General features: G+C 43.3%; 2 protein-coding genes across 12 annotated transcripts in view; both read right to left on the bottom strand.

The window, feature by feature from the left end:
- LOC118507132 (potassium voltage-gated channel protein Shaker) overlaps positions 1-26,931 on the bottom strand; it is a 175,520-nt gene that overhangs the window by 127,838 nt on the left and 20,751 nt on the right. The window contains exons 1-2 of one of the 7 annotated variants that reach the window (XM_036045234.1): positions 25,570-25,903; positions 22,601-23,648 (exon numbers count right to left, since the gene is read on the bottom strand). The exons of the other annotated variants lie outside the window; for them this stretch is intronic. Coding sequence (XP_035901127.1) covers positions 22,601-22,644 — 44 coding nt within the window. The 5' untranslated portion in view covers positions 22,645-23,648; positions 25,570-25,903. Of the gene's footprint in view, positions 1-22,600; positions 23,649-25,569; positions 25,904-26,931 lie in introns of those variants that run through there. 7 annotated transcript variants of the gene reach the window in all.
- On the bottom strand, positions 450-14,412 carry LOC118507174 (homeobox protein prospero-like). 5 transcript variants are annotated; one of them, XM_036045247.1, is made up of 3 exons: positions 13,600-14,412; positions 6,128-7,563; positions 450-1,994 (listed from the first exon to the last, which is right to left on the bottom strand). In XM_036045247.1, exons 2-3 carry the CDS (start codon positions 7,204-7,206, stop codon positions 1,964-1,966), a joined length of 1,110 nt encoding a protein of 369 aa, XP_035901140.1. In that variant the 5' UTR covers positions 7,207-7,563; positions 13,600-14,412; the 3' UTR covers positions 450-1,963. The 5 variants fall into 5 exon arrangements, with proteins under 5 accessions (XP_035901140.1, XP_035901154.1, XP_035901146.1 ...); XM_036045261.1 differs by having other exon boundaries at positions 13,989-14,412; XM_036045253.1 differs by having other exon boundaries at positions 14,023-14,412.

The raw sequence follows: 26,931 nt of genomic DNA, 5'->3' as shown, positions 1-26,931 counted from the left end.
CGGCTGCATCATTTATTTGGTCGCTTTGAATCATTTTGCATTGTTTTGTTTTGCGATCGTTTGTTTGTTTTTTTTTTCTTACTAGCATGAAATGATGTCGAGCAGAAAATGAGCAGCAAAACAAAGGATGGATCAATGTGAATCAATGCAGACACAGAAGCGAAGCCACCGGCAGCCGGCAGGTGGAAGGCAAGCTCGTGATGGAGCCGGTTACGTTTCGATAGCATCGTGTGGGTGGCCATATGCGCGTGTGGGTGCGAAACGTAACCTTACTTCCTTTGCGTTTTTATCTATTTTTCTTTCAAAACCATTTCATCATTTTGCAGGCTGTGAAAACATGGATGCTGCAAAATAAAATCAAATACCTTTCCTTCATTCAACGTACATGCCAAGGTGATGCGTGTTTGTGATTTGTGTGTGAGTTAAGCAGCGTTAATGCATGTCGGTTATTGCTTTTTTATTTAGCACATCAGCACATATTCTTCATCGAACACTACTAATTTGGCGGAAGCCATTCCGGAATATTGGGCTTACTCTCTTGATCAGCAAAGCGTTACTAACGGGCTACTACAAGCTACAATACTGCAAAACAGAAACATTGTCGGTACGATTTTCCTTTATCATTTCTGCGAAAAGCCATCTTCCTTTTCTTCCTGGAGATTTATGTAGTTTTTTTTTCGGCACTGAAAACTGAAGACAGCAATACGCAACAGCGACAGCGTAAAGTAAGTTGGGCACATCTTGCTGCACGGGTCGGACAATGTTTACTTTACTTCTTATTCTACACATCCCCAGCCCCTCTTGGTACCGGATGAAGGCACCAAGTTTGATCGATAATTTAAATTGAGACGCCTGGTGTACTGTAAAAATGAAATGGAGACGCCTGGTGGTTTGTGAAAACTCAATGGAGACGCCTGGTACTTTAACGGATTAAAAACTAGTCTACCGAATATTATCTTTCACGGTGGCGCATACCGAACACTGACGTAGTTGTGAAGCATCATTTACTACAGTTTAAAATTTATTTTGCACAGCATTTAAAAACATTACATAACAAACATTACATGCTACCAACTTTACCTACGTCATATAGGTTTTATTCAACTAAAAAAAAACTCCCATTTTATTAAACAGTTTTGAGCCAAAAAGTCGCTCCTTTGTACACATTATCTCACTAGCGCTCTAGCGCGGGCGTAATCTATCATACATAATCTATCATGCTGATCCACTCACTTGCCCATTATCGTAAATGATCATTACGCGTCACGGCGAGGCACGGTAGTGCTACACTGGCAACTTGCCAAAATTTCCCTATCCGATCCGTACGCTCGGCACCCCCCCAACACGTCCGTTAACTGCACAGAAACACCTGCACGTCAGTCCCTAACGCTGATCTGCGTTCAACGTTTACCCTCTTCTGTCGCCGGTAGTTATCGCGCGTATCGCTACCACAGCAAACGAACAAAAAAAAAATGGACATAAAAGCACAAAGCATATCATACGGTACAGCGGAAAAGTAACATGCCCTTAGCATGGCAACAGATCGAGCAGAAGCACAGACAGCGCAGCAAACAGACGCTCAACGTCAGTGCCAACGGTGCGTGTTTATCGCGCCTCTATCTTTCTCTCCCGCAAAGTTGCCTTTACCTTTACATCCTCTCGTCCTGAGTCTTTAGTGATTTTTTTTTTCACATCCTTACAAGCACAATAACAAAAGAAAAACATACACACGAAAAATAAGACGCGTTTTCATCATCCCATTTCGTTTCATTCCCTCTTTCCCTCTCTTTCTCTCACTTTTTCTCTGCTGCTCTATCTCTCTCTTTCTTCCTATCTCATTCAACGTATGTACTAAGTCGTCATTTTGTTTGTGCACTTGGCGGTCTTTTCTCTACTCGCGTATCACGAAAACTTAGTAGCTTTGGCAGCTTATTTAGGTAATGACTTTCACTTTTATATGCGCTCACATATAAGCTGTCGCGCGCGCAACGAACCTGTACGGAGAACGGAAAGAAAAGTAATTAGAGGCACCTCGCATAAACAAGCAGTACAGCGGACACACATAGTCACGGACACAGACGCTTTACGGTGTGTGTGTTGTGTGTAGATGTGTGGGTGGGTGAGAAAGAGCTTAGACACGACAGGCAACCAGGAGGAGGGGAGGGGGTAGGAAAAGGGAAGGAAAAACCAAGGAAAGGGGCTGAAGATGTGGTACTTAATGGGAGATACTTTTATGCCTCATAATTAAGTGAGTTTTGCTATGCCTGAGTAAAGAGACCGGGTACGGGGTTGCAGATTGAAACACGAGGAAGCGGTGGAGAGTAGTTACAAGTGGAGTGGATATTACTTGCCAAAAAAGTAAACCACCCGGCACGCCGTAAGGAATATGCTGTACCCAGTGAGAGAGAAACACTTGCCATTCTCAGTCGAGTCGAATGTGGGATGTGGGATACAGGGGTTGGGAAACAAACAAGAGGACGAGGTACTTAAAGGGGTTGATTTGTTACCCTTAAAACTTGATGGAAGCAGAGAAAACACACACCATTTGCACAGTAATTATGCTACACTTTTACCCTCACTTGAAGCGCTCGAAGACAATATAAATCTAAAATTACGTATTCAATGATCATTGAACCTTAAAGGGGTGAAAAGTCTTTATATAAAAATATCTGCACAAAATCTGCTAAATAGCATCGATACGTCAAATGTCATAATATCGATATGAATGCCAAAGGGAACATACGAAAAAAAAACACAAAAACACTCCCCAGAGTAGCTCAGCGAGCAAGCAAATCTCTATCGAACACCACCCTTTGAGCTTGATCTCTTCTATCTGGGTCAACTCTGGAAGGGTTGAACAGCATTCTTTGTACTTTCCGTGCGGGATTGATTCGAAATCAAGGAAAAGCTGGTGCATCGTTCAATTTCACGGCACGATGCACCAGCTGGTGAAAAATGAATTTTTGCTCCGGTATAGATTTCCATAAATAAGGCAAGCGAATTGGAATTTATCGATTGTAGCTTAGGGGAAATATTTATCCCTTAGGTTAAAGAGCGTTTGAAGCAAATTTTACACATATGCTTATTTATTCATGTTATTTAAATTATACAAGAATATTTTCAATGTCAAATTTTATTGTATTGTGAAAAAAGATTAAATTAACTATCGTTAAAACAGCATTAATATAAAACTTTTAAACTTTGAAAAAATAACAATGTTTTTTTAAATCTTCCTATCGCTCTAATATTAACCCAGTTCAACCCTATACACACTCAATAACACACAAACTAAACTAGCAAACCTCATTGAGTTTAGAAATTAAAACAATCACTACAGCAGAAGTTTAAACTGCTACTGTTTGCTAGCAGCCTTTTCATTTTGCAAAAAAACAATCCTCCATTATTACTGGCAGTAATTATCCTTGAGAGAGTTGTGTGTGTGTGTGTGTGTTTACTTTTTTCACATTCATTCAGTTGGTACGACACGCGATACCTACCACCAGCTAGCAGTAAGATAAAATCATAGCACAGCTAAATAAATATGCAAATGAGTGCTCGTTTTTTTCTCTCTCTGTTTGGTTTCCCTCGGCTTTATAACGGACCCTTTCCCCGAACTGACCATGCTTACGGTTGGGATCGTTGGGTTCATTTTTCATGTCTGTATGCGGAAGTGATTAGTTGTGGATTAAAACGGTGGTGAGAAGGAAGCTAATTATTAATAACCTGACTTTTTTTTCAGTAGTATTTTTTTACACCATCCGTTCATCCGTTGGAAGCGCTAATTAAGTATGTGCGAGTTGATGTCATATTCATTAATATATTTTATTTTTATTTTAAATCACATAAATATATTAATGAAATGCCAGCACAACCACAAACGAATTGTAAAATTCACGAACACTTTTGCATGTTCTGCACGCTAAGATAAAACTTTATATGGAAGAATTAACCCAGCTCTCTCGGCCGCACCTTGGCAGCTTGCTGGTCAAAGAGTTGATCTTTCATACGAAAGGTCTTAATTTCGAATCCCATAAACGAGAAATGCTTCTTTTATACGCAGTAAAAGTTTTTACTGGGTCTAGCTAGAATTGGTACGCCAACCAGAGCTTTCTCATGCCCCCTGCGATTGAAGTTGAAGAGTAATGACGATCCTGCCCGCTAAACCTTACTGCTACCCTAGTAGTTGTACATTTAGCGTGATTTATTGGTGCTGCCGGTAGGGTTTGTGTTGCCACATTTGCTAGTGTTTTGTGAAAAGGTGCAAGGTGTGTAGAGCCAGAGCGGGTGGAGAAGAGAGAGCACAACAGCGCAAGGTAAGTAAAATCGGGGTAAGCATATAGAGTGAGAGGAGATCGGTTACGTGTTTTGCGTGTTAAAAAAAACAGTACCAGGCAGAGGAAAGCCACGCAACGCGATACACAGAGACACAATATAATAGCACAGGTGCACGGAGGCACACACACACACACAGAGGGCACAGCATAATAATCCATCACGCGTCTAACTTAATCAAGAGGCATAAGAGAAAAGGCTTGGGATGGTGTGTTTAAAATACGAAACATAGAAAGAGAGAGAGAGCGTGTGTTCGTGTGAGTTGTAAACATTCAATAAGGGAGGCTTTTGGAGTTCGGGTTTGGGGTTTTTGTGTGCAGAGAGAAATTTTAAATAAAAAACAATACACAGAAACCAGCAAACATCCAGGACAGTTTTTTTTTTGTTAGAGTTGCTTTTTGTCCTTTCCAGCCAGGGAACATTCAATGTGGCGTCGGCATTCTCGGCCCAAGATTCAGCGCAGTGTGTATGCGGGAACGTGGAGTTAGGTGTACGTGTGTGTAGTGTTTTTTTTTTTACTCTACTAAGCTACAACTTAAGCTCCAACAGGAAGCATCAATTTCTGGACGAAAGGGACGGACATCGGAATGAAAGTAGAATGCAGTTTTATAATAGTAAATTGTGACAGTGTACATACACTGAGCGAAGTAAGAATAGCACCATCATATTTTTGTGAATATTTTAAATATACTAAATGAATCGTTTAATTTCCAATCAGAATGTTAAATAAATCTTTTCTAATTTTTTTAAGCTTTGCCTTTTAATTGTTCTCAGTCAGTTCACCACCACAGAGCATCCTTACTAGAAACGATTCAGTGTCGCAGAAAAATATATTTCTTTTGCGAATGAATGTGAGTATTTGGGCTTTATGATTAAAATTTTTCTACCTCGGTCCGGTGGCCGAGGCGATAGCGGCATGAGTCTGCACACGACAAGAGCGGGGATAAAATCCTGCCCTGACCCCCTACGCAGGACTGACTACCCAGCTGCGTGTAACGTAAAGTCAAGGAAAGCCAGAACTGACAGACGAAGACCTCTCGAGAGGCCTAGATGATTTAGATGAATTGGCGACATTTTTAACCAGATGAGTTGGAGCATTGCTGCTGAATATTTTGAGGAACTTTTTCAATTCAAGAAATGCTTCGATTGGCATGAATCTTATGATATTTTGTGGAACTTTTTCAATTCTATCTCAACTAGCCTGAAGTTAGACTATCTCTAAATGTGAAGAAGCACGTTCTACGGAGCTACATTTACCATTACCTCTCATTAAGTGTACCGTTCCTCATCGTAGTTCTGATCGGACCAGCAAGCAATTGGATAATTTTTAGCGTAATTGAGCTTTGAATCCCAGAACAAAAAATATTGCCCACAAAATCACGACCTAATGAAATGCTTCGAGATAATTACTCGCACACTTGTACTTCGAATATCTTGAAGATTTAATTTAATTTTTAATTATTTTTCTCTCTAATGATCGATTGAGTTTCCATACAAATGAACTAATTCATTTAAAATTGTTTGAGATTCTTCCATATTTTTAAACTAAAAAAATCAGACGTGCAATTTCAACGACATTGAAAAACGGCTGTTGCTATTCTTATTTCACTCACTGTACCAAGTAACTGGCAGCTAAATGCAGCCAAAATGAGCCTTTTAAAAAACAATCACTGCAAGAAAATCAACATGAAACGGGGATAGGTGAGTCGCTCGGTGGTGTGCAATTACGGTGGGGAGAGGGAGCGGTTAGATGGAGTTTCGTGCGAGCGAGAAAGGGCAGACAAGGAATAGTTACTTCGATTGGTGTTGCTGCTGTCGGCTAGCGTCCCCATTGCCGGCGGCCGGTTGCTGCTGTTGCTGTTGGTTCTGCTGCTGCAGCTTGGCCGCGAGGTCCTGTTCGCTCGAGTCCTTCTTGCGGCGCGGTCGTCTCATCAACGGGTCGGTATCGGTGGCGCCAGCACCCCGTCCCGCCGCACCCCTGTTTCGTGCACCGGCTCCACCCGCACCACCTCCACCAGGACCTGTCGGGTGAGGTTTGGGTTTGGGTTGCTCCTGTTCCTTTACCGTCGGTAGACCACGTTTCGCCTTGCCGGCTGCCTTCCCCTTGGTTTGGTTGTCGGACGCACTTGGGCCACCCTCACCACCCCCATGACAGCAGGTGGCCGTTGAGGTGGCGGACGAACGGCGTCGGGTTTTGCAGTACCGGGCGAAGAAACATTGGCAGGACCCGGACAGATTGGAGTCGTCGACCGTGGCCGGCGTGTCGACGGTGTACTCGGAGTACAGTGACACCGTACCGGCGGTGGCAAGCGGCGCTAGCTTCGTGTGTACGTTGTTGTTGTTGTTGTTGTTGTTGAGGTGATTGAAGTACTCGTGCTCGTCCAGGAACGCTTGCTGGAGGTAAAGCTCAAAGTTAAGCCCGTTTGCCTGTACCGGGTTCACGTACAGATGGGGCCCGCCACCATTTTGTTGCACCGGGAGCACGGTTGCTGGTGGTGGTTGTTGTTGCTGCTGCTGTTGCTGATGCATCTGCTGATGGCTGCTGTTGTTGTTCTCGATGTCAAGCTGCGAACGGTGCTCCTGCTTTTTGCGTTCGTCCTTACCGTGGGCGAAGAGGGTGTGGGAAGGTGGTGGCGGGGGCGGTGTTGGCAATGTGGTTGGTTGCGTTGCTGGCGGTAAGCTTAAAATGTTGGTCGTTGGCATAGCGGTACCGGTCCGGTGTGGAGGTACCGCCACTGTGCCCGGCTGCTGCTGTACGGCGTTGGTTCGGTTGGCGGGCTGGTTGGGTGGAAGCGGGGGTGAGTTGGCGGCTCCGGCGGCGGGTGCTGTATTGCAGCACTCCAGCGATTCAGCTCCGGTACTGGCGGCACCCATTGCCGCACGGAAGGTTCGTGTGTCGCGCGATTGCCTACTTGCAGGCGTTTATTCGATGATTTTGGTTTTAGAAACGTATTTACTTTTTTGTATCACTTTTTTTAAGTTTTTAAATGTTTTATTTTAAAGTCTTTTCTTTTCGAGTCTCAAAAAACACTGTTTTAAGTTTTTCACTTAATTTACCTTCTCACACACACACACAATCAATCACACTTTGAATTGTTTTTTGCACTTTTCTTAAGCTCTTATTTGAATAAATCTGTTCTTATGCGTTTATCGTTGCTCTTTGCGTTTATATTTTAAAACTTACTCTACTATACACCTTGCCTTTTTAATTTTTAGGGCATAAAACTTTGACTATAAATTAATAAAATAAAGATAGCTTTAGAAATCGGTTAAAATCTACACTCCAACGGTGCCTAACGGATTCGTTGCTCAATTTAAATACTCGAACGTTACGTCTGATTTGCAGACGGGCTTGTACGTTAGTGTCTCGATGGTCAGAGGCGCACCATTTCACCCAACATCACACACAAATATGCTCGCGCACACACACACTCATACCCACATACACAAATCCACTCGCTGCACATGCAAATCCTTGATAGAGTCCTCGGTTTCTACTAGGACAAAAGCTGGTTTTTTAGTTCCCAGTCCCATGCTGGCCAGTCTGTCCAGTCCCCTATGGGCACAACTATTTGTTCAAAACACGCACAAGCATACTCAAACACAAATACACACGCAATCAAGCACCCTAACGGAAGGTGGAAAAAGCAATTCAAGAGAAAAATCAACCAAAACCGCACAAAACCCATCGTCACTGGTGGAGCTGGTGTGGTCAGATTTTGTTCCTACCTTTTTTGTATGCGACAATTGAAAGAACGAGAGAGCGAGAGAGCGAGATAGAGCTAATAAGGCAAAAATACGGAACAAGAACAAGTGACGCAACAAATAGCTTGACAGGCTCTCCAACTTCCAGACCACTCGTACTCGAATGGCTCAAGCTGTTTGAAACAATCCTAATTACCTACAATACTCCACCCACCCACACCCAGACACACCCTTTTGCCCTTTCCACACCCATTTATCATGTCTTTGTCAACCGGCAAAACGGTTTGGCCCACGGTCAAAAATGCCAATTTCGTCTATAAAAATCGTTTCGGAACGGAAATTGGCCGTACAGCTGATTTATTGAGTGGAAAAATGGTGTGGCCCCCCCGTTTGATTCCACCCGCCCGGTGGGCTACACATCCCACTCGGAGAAACTTTTTTTTGACGGCCCAGAAATTGTCGTTATTGTCCCCCAGGGGGAGGAATGGGTGAAGAGGGAGATTTAAATCAATGACTCGGCGCCACTTGTCAACACCTTGTTCGGGTGCTGTCAGAGCGTAGCCTGGTGCTAGGTGGGTTTAGGCTTTTTCTTCTTTTCGAGAAGAAGGAGGAGGGAGTTGGGGGTGAGGAAATCTGGTGTCTTTGCTTCCATATCTGAACCAAATAAATCATATCTTGGGAATAGGTTGAACAGGGAAGAAATTTAGAGCCATCATCCTTAGTCGAATGTCTTCATGAATCTGCTATTGAACGAGGTGAATAAAAGTTGTGTGCTTTTGGATTGTTAAAACCTTAAATATTTGAGCATGTGTTGGTGAATGACATTCGTTTTTATTTTGCTCTTAAAGAAGCAAAAAAAAATCTCTAATTTCGTTCTTGAGAACAAATATTTAAATACACAGCGTTTCGATCATCCAAATAGATTTGATCATTCAAGCAGAGGAATGTTTCAAATAGATAGTGGAATGTTGCAAAATTGTTATGGAACTTTGCACATCACAGAATGAAGTTTTACATAGACTCTCTTGCGTTAATAAAAAGGTTCTTTTAATATAAAGCTACTTAAGCACGACATCAATACATGGTTAAACATGCAACCTTCATAGTCCGAGAGAAATTTGAAATTCGTTCGACAAATTGCATATTTGTCATATAAGCTTCTAAGCATTTTAATTTTTAATTTTATTTTATTTTATTTATTTAATATTACCGACTGATAGTGTCTTGTAATTTTTAATTTTAGTAGTAAATATAAAAGCTAACACTTGTCTTCACACGACAGGGCCGGAGTTCAAATCTCATCTGGACCGGCTTGCCGTAAGCAGGAGTGACATCCTTGCTACCGGTAAAATCAAGTCACAAATGGCATGTCGGGGCCTTTCGATGCCTTGCTACGGACAAAAGCAATAACAAGTACTTCAAACGATTCAAGAAACTGTTTGAACAACAAATTGTAAGTAGAATAGATAACTTTATAACCTTTTGCCAGAGAACAGCGCAGACTAAACTAATCCTCAACCTCAAAACCTTGCTGAACCTCTTCAAGAAACGACCTTACTTTAACGGTTGTGGATAGAAAAATAAAAAGGAATTCGATGGATAACACAGCACAGCATGCCCGATAGTAGCAATGAGCATAATGAAGAAGAAAAACAGACCACAACGCTAATGAACAGACTCAACGATTCGTTCCGATCGAGCAGCGCTCGTTGCAGTAAGACGTCTTCTTATTAGCTTTTGTTGTTTGCTTTCCCTCCTCCCATTCTCTCTTTCTTCCTTCACCCCATTCGCCAACGGTCGTAGCCCCGTAGCACTATCTTATGCCGCTGAGAGCGAACCTAGCGACACAGGTGTGTGCGAGCGTGTCGGAAAAGCGTACTCCTTTCTTGGTGAGCAAAGCAGCAGCGAAGGCCTTCAGTTAGCCTTTTTCTTTCCTTTTTTTTTTGGTGTGCGCTTTCACCAGACTTTAGGCAACGTGTTGCCAGAGCCAGAGCATTAACAACAGGAACAAACACACACAAAAAAAACACACGCTGCCGTTTAACGGTGCGAACCACTGAGGTAGTCGCTTCGGACTGGGCAGAGAGCGTGATGTAGCGAAAGGCGAGCGGCAAAGCAAGCCAGCCCCGGCAGCCGGCCGGTCCTCGACTCGTAAGGACGAGCGTAGACTGCAGATTTTTTCGTACGCGTAATCTCGCGAGCGTGACCCGCCTTCCGCCCACGCTCGGAATGCTGGCGAAGGTCACTGCAAGGATTGGCTTTTGCACCGGATACGGGCCTGCCGCTGGTTTTACGTAAGCTGTGCCGAGGTGAAAGACGCACCGGCTTATTCGGTTCGTGTGGTTCGTTTGGGCGAGACATAAGCGAAGGCCTACGCACCGTAGGCGTAGACCTTCGACGATGGCTTTTGACGGATAGAAACTTTGAAGTACGAGACACGTTCATCAGAGTAAGGAATTAACTTATAAGACAATTTTCAAGAGAAAAGGAAACAGAGTTGAAAAAAGTAAAATAAATTGAAAATAAAAGGCTTTTTTTATAAAGCAAGTATAGAAATATCAAATCAAGAAAATACAGGGGTTTTCAGTTGATAATAAACTCGATACCTGAGATGGTATACAAAGCTAGCTGACATTGAAAGGGTTTCAGATGAAACAACTACCTTGCATTGGAAAGTTACCAAAAGATATTGTAATCGCAGCATATGAGCTTTTACACGGTCTGTCAGCGCTCTGGTTAAGTACATAACCTACAGATATAAACGCGCCCTGAGTACACAATCCAATAGTCCGAGTTTAAACCTACAAGTTACGCACTTACACATCAATCAAAAGCTGTGCAATTACGGGATCTATGATGACTTAACCCTAAGGTCTATTCCAATATACAGGTCTCGTAATAAAAGGGCTCTAAGCAGCTCTAGGAATAACACTGAAAACTAAGTGGACAGTTTGAAGTCCGAATCGTATACACGATGTAATGGTTTTGTATACGTGTCACATTTACTGAAAACTTCAGCCAACAGTTAGTTGGAGCAATACATAGCGTTTAGTACTTTCTGTGATTGCTTTTTTAGTCGATAAATAACAAAACTTAAATCGCAAAACTTTTGTGCCCAAATAAACAAGTCATCAATACCAATAGCCAAGGACGCATACCTGTCATAATGGTTTCCAACATTGGCTATTACGAGTCCTGTATATTTAATTCAAACCTAAACCATCTTTTAAGTAGTTTTTACAAACTGACAGCGCAAAACGGGACGATTGCGGACGACCGGGGTTCAAATCCCATTCAGACCCGCCTTCCCGTCAGCCCTGCGCCTACTTTGCTGCGGGTAAAATATAGTCACAGAAAGCCAGAAATGGCAGGTCGAGACCTCTCGAGGTTTTAGTGCCAAGGAAGAAGAAAGAAAGAAGAACTGGGCAAAACTAGCCAGTCACCAAAAGCATTTAAATGTTGCCTTCCAAATGCCAAAGTTAATGCAATTATTGCTATATTAAAGTTAATATTGCCTCGATGTGATTTTTACACTATTGCATAGGCAATTCCTTTACAGTTTTTAGTACATTTTTCTAACAAACCAAAATATGTGACGTGCCTAGCGAACTCACTGTCAAAATAATGTATTAGTTGTCAAACGCTTTGGAAGGAGATGACCGTTTTCGGCTCAACTATTTTTTTCCGGTTTTTTAGCTAAGGTTATCAACCTGTGTAACTTTACAATTAAAGATTATTTATTCCCCCTGTCATTTGAATCGATCTCCAAGTTTCCTAGCTTTGTTTGGCATTTTTCCGAAATAAAAATATAAGGAATGAAACTTAATAAATTTGAAATAAAAATAAAACAAAAAGGAAAATAAAGAAGAAAGCAATATAAATCGAAAAAAAAGTAAAAATAAGTAGAAAGAGTTCCACATCAAACAGCATAATAAAAGAAGTAGAAGAGACAGAATTTAATCAAGTCAGCTGCTGTCGACTGTATCACACCCACTCGATATTTGTTGATTTGATTAGTGTTCTTCGGTTTTTCCTTTTTCTTATTTTTGCCCTCACTTTCCTTTCAACCACATAGGGATGGTGTTGGTACTATTTTATTCCCATCCTGTACGTCGTCAACTTTGATTCGCAGAATCTCGCAAAAGCTGCAACGAGCCTTGCGCAGCTTGCTATATTTATTTTATGATTTCCATTTGCTCAAACCCAGCTGCGTTCCGGCGACCGGAACGAAACAAAGGGACGTATACTTGTTACCATCGTTCGTCTCGCCAATCCCTCCCACTTCCTGGGCTCCTCCATCCCCTTTCAGTGGCTACAAACAAAGTAAGGTTTTCCTGCTTCCAAGCTAATCAGTGGCTCCCGGTCTCTGCCAGCGAGCGATCAATGCCACGCTTCCGACACGCTGCGGGTGCAGAACTTTTATTGGCTGGGGACTGTCTCGGTTCCACCAACACGATCGCTTTTTTCGCACTCTCTCGCTTTTTTCCCGCCACGCACACACACACACACACACACACACACACAGAAGCTCGAGCGTGCAGAATTCTCTGGGAAAGCGAAGTTTTGGGCTTCGTGTGGTGTGTCCCCAAAAATCCCACCCCACTGGTGGGTGACCCCGTCCGTGTGCTCAACATTAGGCTAGACAGTACCGTTCTCTTACTTTCTCTCGGTTCTCCAGCCTACAGGGGGAAAAAAACGCAGGCTCGCTAGCAGGCAAGGCTTTTCTGCATTATTTTTTGCTTGTTTTAAAGTCCTTCACGCTCTCTCTCTCTCGCTCTCTCTCTCTCGTTTGATTTTACACGTACACAGGTGCAGAAACACAGACAGCAAAGGTACGCTCACACAAAACCTAAGGACCCACCAGGATACCTTCTTAATCTGATCTCTAAAACGGTGGTTTCGATAGTGTGATGCACGCTCTCACACACAGATATCTTGCTGACAAGAATAACAGTTCCATTGTTTTTTTTTTCTCTCTCTCTCTCTCTCTCTCTCTTGCCTAAATTTCGCCTAGCAACGTTAGTGGCTGAGCACAATTATAAAACAAACAATGTAACTGCCTGGGCTGAAGAATAGCCTCTTAGACCAAAAAACGAAGCCTCAGAAAATCAAACTTGATGGAAGATGCGATTAAAACAAACCACTGCAGACGGCAAGAAAACCCAAAGCCTATACACTCACAAACATATACACACACACACTTATACATTAAGGTTCACAACTGTAGACACAACATTAACACACGTGTTTTAGACTTCCAACACTAGAATCCAATTTCTTGCCGATTAATGTCCGCTTTGGTACGCGAAGGCCGATTGATTGTTGCTTTCCGGCGACTTCTCGTGCAGAAGTTCTGATAATACGCCGAAGATCAAACGCACTACTTGATTGGTCCTCTTACTGTCCTGCTACTGCTGTGGGTTAGTTGATCGAAGACACTGGGTCTTGCTGATTGCTGTTTGAAATCGCATCTCCCGACACTATCCTCGACAACATCAATAACAACACACAGACACACACCAAAGCTCAAATCCGCGACGAGATGAACAGAACCGTACCAACCTTCGGGTGCACATTCGAGCCGACATTCTACCGGGAGCTTGCACTGCTTGTTGCGGAAAAAACCCGTCAAGTCCTTTTGCGAGTGTCCTTTCCACTACCGGTCGCTAGCCAACTGCACTTCGAGACCCGTTCGGGTCTCCCGCCCAGCCGCGAATATCCGTCTTTCGACCCGCTCCTTTTTTTTTGCTGCTTCTTTCCCTCAACAGTAACAACAACAAAATCGGCGGGCACACACACACACGCACAAAAAATAGCTCCCTTTTTGAAGTTGAGAAGTGTGTGGGGAGTTGGGGGTGGAACGATGTGTAATGATTTGTGCGGGCACACGCACCAGCTGACGCTGAGCGGACGAAGCGGAACCGAATCGGGCTCTCCGTTACATTACACACCGTTTCCTATTCTCTTCTTTCCACCTATCCTCACCACTGATGCAGACACGCACACACACACACAAACACAAAAGCTACACCGTGAAGTTGGAGCACCGGGATTGTCCTTTGGGTGGCGCTTTAGCTACTGTGGACTTGATGCTCACCGACGGCAGCGTTGTTCTGATGGACGCTGTTGACTTGCAAGCAGAACGTCGTCCTATTCAACCACACACAAACACACAAACACACACCGGACTATAGTGGTTATGCAGGACGCACGTGTAATTTTTGCACCCACCCCTACATACGGGCGAGCGAGCGAGCGAGAGCACGCGAACGAGAGAGAGCGAGAGTGAGAGAAAGAGCGAACTACATCACGAGCACGAGCAAAACCGAAACGCCCCTGTATTAAGAATATATCGACTTTGCAGACCGAACATTGCTCCCGCAACAGCACCCACACACACACACGCATACTCAACTCTTTCACCAACTCTCAACCACCCTCTTTTTTGCATCACACCCCCCCCCCCTCCCCAACCAAAAAAATGCTCATTCCCCAAAATCGACCAGACAGACCAATGAAAAGCCAAAACCGCAACGGGTTTTACTCGATTACGAAGCGAAGCTTTCCAGCGCCCCCCACCCCTCCCCTTTCAATCCCCCCCTCCCCAGGATTACTCGCACACACAGACGCATAAAATAATGCTTGTTTTAGGTAGGTATGTGTTGTAGTAGTTTTTTTTTTTCATTTCATTGTTGATTACTGAAACTTTTCTTTGATAACGAAAAAAAAATGCTTTTTTCGGTTCCTAAGCTGCATTACATTAGAGGCCTGTGAAGGGGTGAGGGGGAAGGGAAGGAGGTTAATTTTCTACAAGCATTGTTCCGAGCGTGTCACCAACACTTTTGAGCACTTTCCCGCTAGCGTTGCTTGCTTCGTACGACCAAGAATTGCGAGGACCGGATTGGTTTTTTTGTGTGCAACTTTTTTTCGGCAGCAGATGGAAACTTCAAGGGCATAGCTGGGTTTTTGTTTTCTTTCTTCTCGGGCCGATTGTCGTTCGGTGTTTTTCCTTCCTATATCCTATGTGTTTTTATGTGTCTGTGTGAGAAAAGGGGGGAAGCGAGCGGTCACGCCGGACGGACTACAGGGTTCCGTTTGGTGCTCCATGAATCATTCGCGCTCGCGTGATCCACACCACCAGAGCCGACCGTTTGCTGCCCCATTATGCTAATATTCACCCTCAAGGCTTCTCTGCTACCTGACACTCATCACCCGGGCTGCTCGCTTGTCCCGTTGTTTTTTTTTTTACGAGCTAGTGAGGCTCTCCTTACTATGGTTTTACACTCTTACATTCACACATACTATTCACACACACAATTGCACAAGACCGTCCGGCCTTGATGTGCGAGGCCTGATCTAATTCGCTGTAGCAACCCGTGCCTCCCCAAGCGAAATGATTCGATCTGCGGAACCATAGTTCCGCGAGCCGGTAATTCTTCCCCACTTTGACTCCTGTTCTCCTGGCTCACCCCTTGTTCACGGGACACATCGAGCCGATCGCGTGCGTACCGGCACTTCACTTCGGTCGGTGGCAACCCAATTTCCCAACCATCGGAAGGGATTTCCCGCCTTTGACTGTTTCCCATTTTTTTCTTTCTTCTTCTCGTTTTGTTCACAATTTTGCTTTGCACGAAACAACGGTCAACGCGGTTCATCGTGCTACGAAATCGTTGGCGCCAGGTGGCCCCAACTGGAATTTGACCCCCCTCCCCCCCCCTCCTCTTCACTTTTCCCCGTATATGTGTGTATTTGTACAACAACAGCAAAAAGCACAAAGAGGTCCTAGCCCGGCCGAGCTTTGCTCAAAGGGTCCCCAGTGCTCTCCGCCTAACTCCTGCCCTCCTGTCACCGTGAAGTTTGCGTGCCCGTGCGGTCCGGATGGTCCGACAGTCGACATAAATTATCGTTCGTGAATGGAATGTCCGTTTCAAACCAGCCCCCACGACATCCCACGGCAACTCGCAATTCGCTCGCATGGGTCCTATAGCCGTCCGTGTGCTGGTACACCGCGTGGCGACGGTTGTCTATCAATCCATAAAGCACTTTATGGTACGATTACTGTAAGCTTCACTTCAGAGCAGCAGCAGCAGCAGTAGTACCACCACCAAATGGCTACCCCTTAATGGCTGCTTAGCATCGCTACCGTATACTCAAAAGCTGAGGTTGTACAGTGATGATGGTTGATAGCTTTACCACCCGTCCAACACCGTTGGGCTAGGTAGGTTGTAGATTTATGAATTATGGCGAAGATGTTTGAATGGTACAAGTATGGTACAGGATTTTTAAATCTGAATTATTTCTGTTTAATTTATATATTTTCTACTTACTGAAAACATTTGCCAGAAGTAACGAATACATCGATGAGCAAATAAATAAGCTTTCGCAAAGGGGAAACGTCTCCCTTTTATAAGCCTGTTGGCACGTGGAACGGTCACCAGTCAAATGGTCGCATCGCCAACGTACCGCTCTATTACGCGACCAGCCATGAGTTCAAATCTCAAAATAAATAAGGGATGTTAATGCTTTTCAGATGTGCGTTTTTGAACTCTGCGTTCCGGTTATAGTAAGGAATTATTCCAAGTCGCAATAAGCCAACTGTGTCCGAACAGAGGCAATTAGAAAACAGGCAAGAAAAAGATGAAGGCCAAGTTTCCTCTGTCGGGGGAACAAACAGCGCACCCAGTGATCTTGCAAACGCTGAGCCCCCTTAAATTCAGAAAGACTAGCTCTCTCTAGTCTCTTTAAAATTATGAACAGTGAGAAAATGTGGCATTTATTGACGCGGGTGAACAAAACTAACTGTGAAGGTACTGCGACAACACTATAAAAACGAACAAAATTGGTTTCTTGGAATTGGAAAATCTAGCCAATACACACTTCCCCACCACCAACAAACGTGTTTTGTTTCTCCGATTTAGTATGCAATCGAAAACATATGGTCGCGCGCGCCGTGATCTCTTGTGTTCACGTTCACACCGCGTGCGCGCCCATCACTAACGCGCGCGGGGTATAATTGTTTTTGGTGGTCGGCTAAGAATAACGCGAAATTAGTTTCGAAAAATGTGGCCGACCCTTCCATGATTCGTGAATGCATTTCGAAAGCATTGTGATGGGTTCGGTTGCAGCAAAACACAACGGCACTGCACCGTGCCAAACGTGTGCGGAATTTTCCACGTACGAACATCTGCAGGTTAAACCCGACTCCATAAACAAGGTCCTAAATTAGTGGGGTTCAAAATTCGAAACTATAAAACTGGGATGACGCTTCGAAGGTGTAATAAAACGGGGATTGTTTATTGTGGCTTATTTATGCAGGTTTTATTATTTCTTCCAGATGTTTAGCGCAGGACAGAATTCGGTATTGTATGGCGTCGCTAAATTTTGTTTTTCACATAAAGCTAGCAAGATTTGGATAATTGCCTATTCTAGGTCATTTTAGTTCCGATATTCTTTGTTCCAACTTTATCCAAATGTGAGATACGTATTAAACATATTTAAGCAAACCATTTACAGTGCTTAACACAACGTTAAAATTGCTTTTTTTCGTTATTTTTTATTTGTAATGGAAAATGTTGCATGACGATGTAAGGATAAAAAGAAATTACACGTCTTATCGGTTGTTTACGATGCGCCGAGCAACACAACACCCGGGTCAGAACGATGTGCCGAGCAACGCGACACCAGTCACGCGCAGGCGACTTCGGAACAAGACACCGCTGCACGGGGAGAGCCTACGTAACCAAACCGTGGGAACCGTAGTACCGACGCAACCGGCTCCCAACATTAGGATCAACTTAAAAAGCCAGTTATAATCGAGTGTTCAAAGAGTGTCGAGTGTAAATTTAATGTTAGAATAAAATAAATATTTTTTTTACCACCAAACGGTTGTGAAAAATCTTAACTACACTTTCCACGATCTATCACAGTTTGGTTTTTGTCTAGGAAAACTATAGCCCTATAACACACTACCCTGACTAGCTTCTACTAGCGATCGAAGGTGCGTGTGATCGCGTTGAGAACAATCTAATCGATGAGAAACACATGAGTTTGGCTTTAAATGGTTACAAAAAGCAGGACAAATGTAAGAATACATAAGTAAGATAAAGAAATTGAAATCTAAAATGACAGCTAAGAAGCTTTCAATAATTTTACCAGTTTTGTAATAAAATTTTAAAAGAAATGCTCAGAACCCTTGTACCTGCTTTGACGAATAATAAGTCTTACATACAGAGAGAAGGGCTGAAGAATAACATCAACTAATTTGGAAAAACATATAAATAAGGTTAGGATAGCGATTTTCAAGCAGTCGACTAATGTGCATTACCCAATAAAATAAGGCCATTTTTACCTAGATTCTGAATTTGGTGCTGGCCTGGTTGAGCACGGGCTATCACTGCTGGGCAGTTGGAGGAACGTTGTACGCCGGCAAATGTTTGTACTGTCCCGATGATCTCTTCTAATTTAATTAACCAGATCCGCTCCACGGAAGGATGCATGGTTCCTCTAAAGGCCCATACATTCAGCTTCTATATGACATCGCTTCATCTCCTGAACTAGTCCTCTGTTAGATTCCGAGTCATTCGGGAATCCACGGAAACGAGAAAGCCGGCCGCCTTGCCAACGAAGGTCGGCTCCGTCCATCCGAACCATACAACTCCCTTTCGCGTCAAGACGCCATCCGCCTCATCAACACGCCAATCGCTCAACATTGGAACACCACTTGGCACAACCTAAACCTCTCCACGAAACTCCGTACCATCAAACACACCACTGCACCATGGGAAGATCCCGATTCCAGCCGCAACCAACGAGTCCTATCCCGCCTCCGCATCGGACACACCCGCCTGACGCACTTCTACCTCCTCGAAAGAACCTGTCCTCCACTCTGCAGCTTCTGTGGTGTCGACATCACCGTTCGCCACATCCTTACCGATTGTCATGGATACACGCAACACGTCGAAACACCTGCCAACTAGATACCGACTTTGCCACCATTCTGTTACCCGACAAACAGCCACAGAACCGTCTTGTACGGTTTCTGCTCATCAGCAACCTTTTTAGATAAATTTAATCTAGTTCTGCAATAGTTTTTTCACTAACGACACTTGTAATAGTTTTTAATTCCCACTTAGACATAACCTTACAATAACTATGTAACGTTTATACCGGAAAGAGGACAAGACAAATAACAGGGAGAAAATGTCTTACTAATTGTTTTTTTTTTTTCGTGAATTCGTAATTCGTCAACATACGCTTTGTTGACTATAGTGCGTCATGCCGTCATACTTTGATTATAAATAAATATAAATAAATAAAATTTGATTTAAAATTTATTTTGATTTTATCGATTTTTTTTTTCTAAATAAATATACTTTTTCAATAAATTGCTCCATTTGCAATTGCAATAATACAATCCATGATTGTATTATAAAAAAATCACATCAAAATTTTTTAGTTAATTTTTTAAACAATTTGACCAAACCACATTAGACCAAACAAAAGACCATCAATTAAATATAAAAATTCAAACAATTTTTATTTAGCTTCGGACATATGTTTCTTTTTTTTTAAGCAATTTTCGGACAATTTCATACAAAAAATAAAATTGATGTCTAATAACAAGGTTCTGAACATTCTACTTTTGAATTCCGGTGGATGCTTAAACTTAGTAAAAGTAATTAAAAGAGTATTTAATAAATCGAATATAAAGGTGCTTTTATTCTATTGACCCTCACTGTATACATCGAAAAACATTGATTGATTTTAATTACAGTTTCCGAATGCATTTCCTTCCAGCAAAAGGAACATTATTGCTTTTTCCTTCCGAACATTATTGAAATGATGTGTCTTGCAATTTTCCAGAACTTACAAGAATATCGAGAAATGTTTTAAAATTTCCTAAACTATTCGAATTTATTTTATTGAAGCACGGCCGTACCGCTTGCATATTTATATTTATTAGAAAGGGGAAAATAGTCGATTCTATAATTACGTTAACAACTGTAGATGTAACTCAAGGAACTTTTAAACTTTAAATGAGCCATTCATAATTCTAAACACTGTTGAATCACAAATTATTCTTCTTTTTTTTTGACATAAATAATGATAAGTGTTATTTGCTAAAAAATATTACTAATTACATGCAGCTCTGTGCATCAAACATCTCATCCTTGCCAATTTCGCTCTCTCGCAAATACAACGCTGTTGAAGGTTTTTTTATCGTTTTTTTTTTGTTGCTTTTTTGTTATTTCGGGCACACGCTTACTTTCTCTTCGCGACCACCTCATTCCCAGAAAAGGTCACCATCAAAAAAACAAACAAAAAAAACAACATTAAAACGGGGCCAATCTGCCGAGGTTCCGCGAGTTGCGAAAGGGCCGTCCTTCTCGCACATACACACATGACGTTCGGCGGGCAGGTGTTTTGTAATGTCACCGCACTAAGTAAGTGCCGTCGCGAGATTTTTCATTCGTTTTTCCTTTTTTCCTTTTTTTTTGTAGCATCCGTCTGTTTGAGCGCGGTCGTGCGGTATTCTGTTTTGAATTAAAATGACAAACCATAAATCGATATGTCAGACCCGAAGCAGGCGGCGTGTTGTGTGCGCTTCGGATGACTATTAAATTCCATAGTTTATACCCGAAATGAGAGGAGATTAAAGGGGATGCGAGGGTGATGGGGGGAGGGGGGGAGAGAGGAGGAAGAGAGCTGTGTGATGACACACACACACACAAAGCACGGAGGGAAAACACAACGAAAAACTACCCGCAGCACCATTTCATAATTTCGCTTAGCGACGAATTATTATTAATGTGCCCTCTCTCGTGACGGTTTTTTTTCCATTTCTTTCTCGCTCTTCCTGTCTCTCGCACGCATCTTCTCCATCTCTTTCTCCCACAAGCGCGTATCTCGAAGAGGATTGCGGCACGAATTTTTACTGCACACGATGTGTATTGCGCGCGTTTAATTTTATGCTCCCCTTTTCCCCGCCCGTCCACCATTTGCCTCTTTCTATCTCCCTTGCCTGCTCCCCCAACCGCTCCCACCCTCCCTGCTGCATCTTTAGCTGTATATTGCGAGTTATTTTGCCTTTACAACACATCAGTATTTTTAATGTTTTATGCGTCCACGACGCGTAACTAGCGGCGTGTTTTGAAAACCGCGAAATAGCGAAGTGAAAAATTAAATCCGACAGCAAGATGGGTCCGGAAAATGTGCACAATAAATCTCCACAGTTTCCTGTGCCGGCTAATACATATTGCGGGGGAAGAGTTTCAGGGGATGGAGTGTTCACATGCATAAGGTTGGAAATGCGTGGGTGCAGAGGATTAGGTCTGGAAACGTTCGCGTAATAGTCGCTTAAAAGCTTTAGCCACTACATTTCTACCCTTAAGCAGCTTCCAAGCTGCCGAACGGTATTGCAATGCATTATTATGTTCTATTTGGAATCTAAGTTCACGTTGATGTATTTTGTCACTAACACGCGAATAAGAGCTGGAAATGCTCGAAGATTCGCTTGAAATCTATCGATACTAAACTAAACGATACTTTGGATCTAGGATTGGCCGGTTTTATTCCATATGCTTTTGACGTTTTGTGGGTAAACTCCTTCTAAATCTCAACTCAAAGTTGACAGCCAAAACGAGCCTCCGCCAGAAGCATTTTTCAAAATTTTTTCTTCATCAAAAATCCAAAATTTAATTTTAACAAATAACTAAAATAAAGATTTTTCGAGTTTCTGTGGCAGGATCAGTTCATATTATTGCTGCTCTGTATCCGTGAAATGTAAGCAAGAAAATATTAAGAAATTTTCAACCAATTACAAATAGCATCTTCTTCTTCTTCCTTGGCACTACAACCTCGAAAGGTCTCGGCCTGCCATTTCTGGGTTTCTGTGACTTAATTTTTCCCGTAGTAAAGTAGTCTGCCTTACGTACGGGGAGGCGGTCTAGATGGGATTTGAACCCCGGCCCTGCCGTGTGAAGACCACACCGCCCCCATTGCTATATCCGGACACGCTATACCGGACAAATAACATCAGCTATACCAAAATTAATATAAATAAAAAATCAATATTGTACATGAAAAATGCATTGCAAATTTATGACGCGAGTGACCATTCTGTCAAAATGGTATTACTGTTATTCAATATTTCGGGAAAAGTTTACAAAATTTGGTTCAACTGTTGTTTGATTGCTAGAAAGTTTGACAGATTTTTATTCGCCGACAGAGATTTATCAGATTTTTAAGAAGTCACTATAGTCCCCTTTGGTAATTTACTGATTTGCAAGTGAAATGAGCTAAATGCACGATCACTGCAAATGTTTTCTGAATGTCCTCTCTTAAACAGCTGCAAAGCTGCTGACCGGTAGTGCACTGTCAATTTATGTATTTCTGTTTTGCAATGATATTTTTGATGTACATAGTCTATTTAATGGTTCGCACCACGCGAAGTAAGCCCGCTCTTAAGCAGCTTCTTAGCTGCCGAATGGTGTTTTGCAAGCGAAATGAGCCAAAATGACACAGCCATGCACAGCCTTTCACGGGTCACACGATGGTTGCTCACCTTAACGCCGACGAGATGACACCCTGCGCTGAAATGTAAGCCATTGAGATAATCCATCGACGGTACCGCAGGCGGCACCGGCGGGTCAGAAGCGAACGGGTGTTGGGCGATGATGGCTTACAGCGCGCACGTACTGTCTACGTCTCTCCTTACTGCAGTTGTTGCTGCTGGTGATGCTGCTGCTGCTGCTGTTCGCTGCCAGTCCGCTTCCCGGACACCATCGCGACAGGAAACCGCGAAGCAAAAAAAAAAAAACCCCGAACCGGAAGCGACTAGTGTGCCCTTCCCTGGTGCTCGATTGTTGATGGTTGTCTCGATCTCGGGTCTTTGATTGGCGTGGTTTGCAGTCGGTGTCGAGGTTTTGTTTATACTCCGGTTGTAATAGAATATTTATTTTACCCGTTGCTTGCCCATACGGCTCCAACTTTCCACAAGACACTTGTAATACACACACACGCACACACACTAACACTCACGCACCCACCAGGAAATGGGTGAGAGCGGAGTAAACGTCGGACAGGAGCAGAGGTAGGTAAATTCCTCACTCGCCCCGAAATAAAAATACCAGAACCAACCCTTCGCGAACAGCAACAAGTGACACTACTAAACAGCTACTAAAACGCGTACACAAAATCGTGCCCGTTTCAATGCATTGCTTGGCAGATTTTTTTCATTTTACTTTTTGCCTATTGCCACTTTCCTATTTGCTATCTCTTTCCACTGTTTCGGTAGCTGCTTTCTTCATTTACCCCCTTTTTCTCTTATCTCCTTCTACAGCCATCAAGCCGTAAATCTTGGATCGGTTGATTGAGAATATATTTGTAAATATATTTCTACACCTCTTCTTTTCCACTTTTCGTTTTCACTCGTTTCTCGTTTCACTTTTCAACTTTGTTTTGGTTTTATGCTTTTTCGCTTTGACTTTTACTTATTTTCTTCTTTTCTCTTGATCTGCTTTAGCAAATCACACTTTTTTTAAACATATATTTTTATCAACTTCTCTTGTAGGAACTCAATCAAAATCACACTCGCGTTGGCAGTGGAGCAACTTTATTATTAAACAATGGCCAAAAAATAACAAATCATTGTGGTATAAAACAAACGAGACGCGCATTTTCTTTAAAATTAAACGCTCTTGCAAAACCAATCGTCCACATCTCAGCAAAAAGATCACCCACTAATAGTCTAGCTTATCCCAGCCGCCAGGACTACACCACCATCAGCAAACAAAACCACAGACCACCAGACTAAAAGACATCAGCAAACAAAACCACAACCCTTTATTTTTATGTGCATCTGTATGTGTTGCTTTTACTTTCCACGATCAGGAAAGAAAACAAGGTAACAGAACAAACAAAAAGGAAACAAACGTATTCAAACCTCGTTGACGGATGTGGCTAAGGATGACGCACACACTCGTACTCGGTTCGTTCGAAGCAACGGCTCAAGCGTCGGTCGATCCTTTTCGGTGCAACACGGAGTCTTTCACCACATGCCCAGCCGAAGCTACGCACGCACGTTACGCAAGCCGAGAACGGATTATTAGATTGGCAAATTGGCCGCCATGGGCGAAGAAAGGTAGAGAAAGAAGGTCAGCATATTGCACCATTTTGTTTCTCTTGTTGTTGTGGTTGTGTAAGAACAAGAGGCAGCACAGGAAGTGTTAAAATGTGCTCATAAAAATAATTTCTTCCACTTCTACTGTTCTTGCTGAGGGATGTGTGACCTTACGGGATGTACAACGTTTGTAAGTGCGAAAAAATGGGGGGAGGGGAGGGGGAGGGGATGTATTGTCTATGGTAGCATATCCCCACCATTTTGTGAGCCAACAATGCCAACAATGTAACAGTGATAGCGGTGAAATTCTAAATGAGAAGAATGTCTGTTTGATGTCTCGATGACGACGAACTTTGTTTCTAGTTGATCGTTTTCGCGCTCTCGCTCTCTCTCTCTCTCTCTCTCTCTCTCTCTCTCTCTCTCTCTCTCGCTTTCTCTCTGTATATGGTTGAGTGTAATTTTTTTTACAAATTAAGTACCCAAAACAACAACAACAACGACAAAAAAAACCCACCCTCCGAGTGCGCTCGAAGATTTATTTTCCCACCCCGATTAGACCCGAGCAGACACGCCACCGAGATCGAGATGTAGCGATGGTGGCACGGGTGGATCAAACAGGGGAGAGTGGGGGGGGAGGTTGGTTGTGCTGGTTGTGACAAACAAAAAATGAAATACTCACAAGCCACTCACCAACCCGAATATATCTCACACCCCCACACAAAACACTCGCCAGGCGCAAATCAGCCCCCGGTATCAAATGATTTAAAAATAAGAAAGTAGTACAGGATGGTGAGTTTTCTTCTGTTGCCTTGCTGCTTTAGTGGGCAGCGAGAGTAGAAGAGGAGAGAGTTGGTAAAAAAAAACTGCAACTCCCCCCCGCGCCCACCTCCCTACCCCAAGTACGAATACAGACGGCGAACGCGCGCGCGTAGATCACGTATGTGCACGTGATCTGTTCTTCATCGGATTAATAGTTGCAAAAAAGAGTTTAGGTTTTATTTTTTGCAACCCAAAAATCGATTGGCGTGAGCAGGGGGTAAGTGGGTGGTTGGAGTGGGGCTGGTGGGGGGAAATTTTAAAGAAGTGAGGTAAAATGTGAGGCTGGGCCTGGCTGACTGTGCCTGATCCTTGCTGAGATGGTAGCTTCAAGGTTACAAACAAAAGTTGCTGTTGTAAGGTTCCGCGCCTCGTATAGATGTATAGATGAGGGTACGTTGTAGTGCTTCCTGTATGACTGTGTGTGTGTGTGTGTTGAGTGTATCAAGTGTGCCGATTGTGATGTTGCAGGTTGATTGAAGATTTGTCACTGGAACACCCACCCACACACACACACACATACACACACTAATATTTACAATCGCACGAGTATAGCGCAACCGGATAATAACACACACACACACACACATACACACCAACACACACGCACACCGAGACCGGAACACGGTAACGCCAGGCCTCCAACAAGCGCGCGCGGAACGATTTTTTCGAATCGAATGGTCGTTAACGCCGTAAGCGTTCGCGGACACTCCGACACTGGTACTGGCCACTGACTGGTCCCGGCCGTCGTCGTCGCCAGCTGCCAGCGCGATCTTCGCACGCAGATATCGTTCGCGCCGGACCCGGACCGAACCAAATGCTTTGCTCGGTCGGGCTTGACGCGCGACGACACCGATGACGATCGAGTCGTGATTTCTGTGTTTGTGTGTTTGTGGGTGGTTTTGTTCTGCTTGGTGATGTATTTGAGACCTTCCCGCACCTCGCTCCCTGCCTCCCTTTCTCAGATTACTATTTTCCTTTCATCTTCCTACCCTTAGAAACGTATCCTTCCTGACTCGATAATCCCACTGCTTCAACTTCAAGATTTGCTCCCCACAGAAAGTTGGTAGAGACAAAAAAACCTACACACACACACGCGAGAAAAGAGGTGGTTGCGCACACACCAGCTCACCCCCCTTCCACACCCTCAAACAATAACCGGCGGCAGCATCCTTTTGGCGTGACCCTCGCGGCCATACACGGCGTGTGTATTTGGGCGTGGGTCTTTTTTTTGCGGTACCCGGGTCATACCCCGGTCGCTAATCTTAGCGCTGAGATGGTTCTTCACCATCGAGCGTGCACAACAATTGAGCGGTTGTGTGGTGGCGTGTCGACGTGTCTAGAAGAGTACCCAGTAAGTGGCTCAGTAGTGTCGTCGGCAGCGTTCCGAGATGCGGACTGCGGTGCTTTGCACCAATTGGCACCGGTAACCGATATGTCCCTGCTTGCTGTGGTGGCGATTGTAACGTAGTCCTGTGTTGAAGGTGTTTTTTTTTTTGTTTGCCGAAGGTGCTCTATCACAACTCACAACCACCTACACATGCTGCCACTACGTACGTACGCACGCAACCGCCGAAGAAGGTCAAGATCGTAAAGCTGATCCAGCCGGTGCAATAAGTTGGCGTCTACGATCAACCCGTGTGTCCCGGTATCGTGTGACAGTGGTAAAGATGTGGTATATTCGTTGGTTTTATTTCGTTACCTTGGGTGGTTTTGATTCTTAAAAAGTTGTCTCTAATAATTTATATTGCGTTTTAGATTAAACACTACTTCTGTTTTATTTTTCTCATTTCCGATATTTTTAATAATTTTTTTTTAGTTTTAAAGCAATTTTTCCTTCTTTTATTTAAATGCTTTTTTTTGTTTTTTCTATTCATAATTTTTTGAGTTTTATTTCTATTTACACTCCAGGCCGTTTTTTTTATGAATAAAAAAAATTCTATCTATACCTTTTTGTA

This window comes from Anopheles stephensi, chromosome X (assembly GCF_013141755.1).
Source record: "Anopheles stephensi strain Indian chromosome X, UCI_ANSTEP_V1.0, whole genome shotgun sequence".
NCBI classification, from domain to species: domain Eukaryota; kingdom Metazoa; phylum Arthropoda; class Insecta; order Diptera; family Culicidae; genus Anopheles; species Anopheles stephensi.
This window is presented reverse-complemented; position numbering and strand designations above follow the sequence as displayed.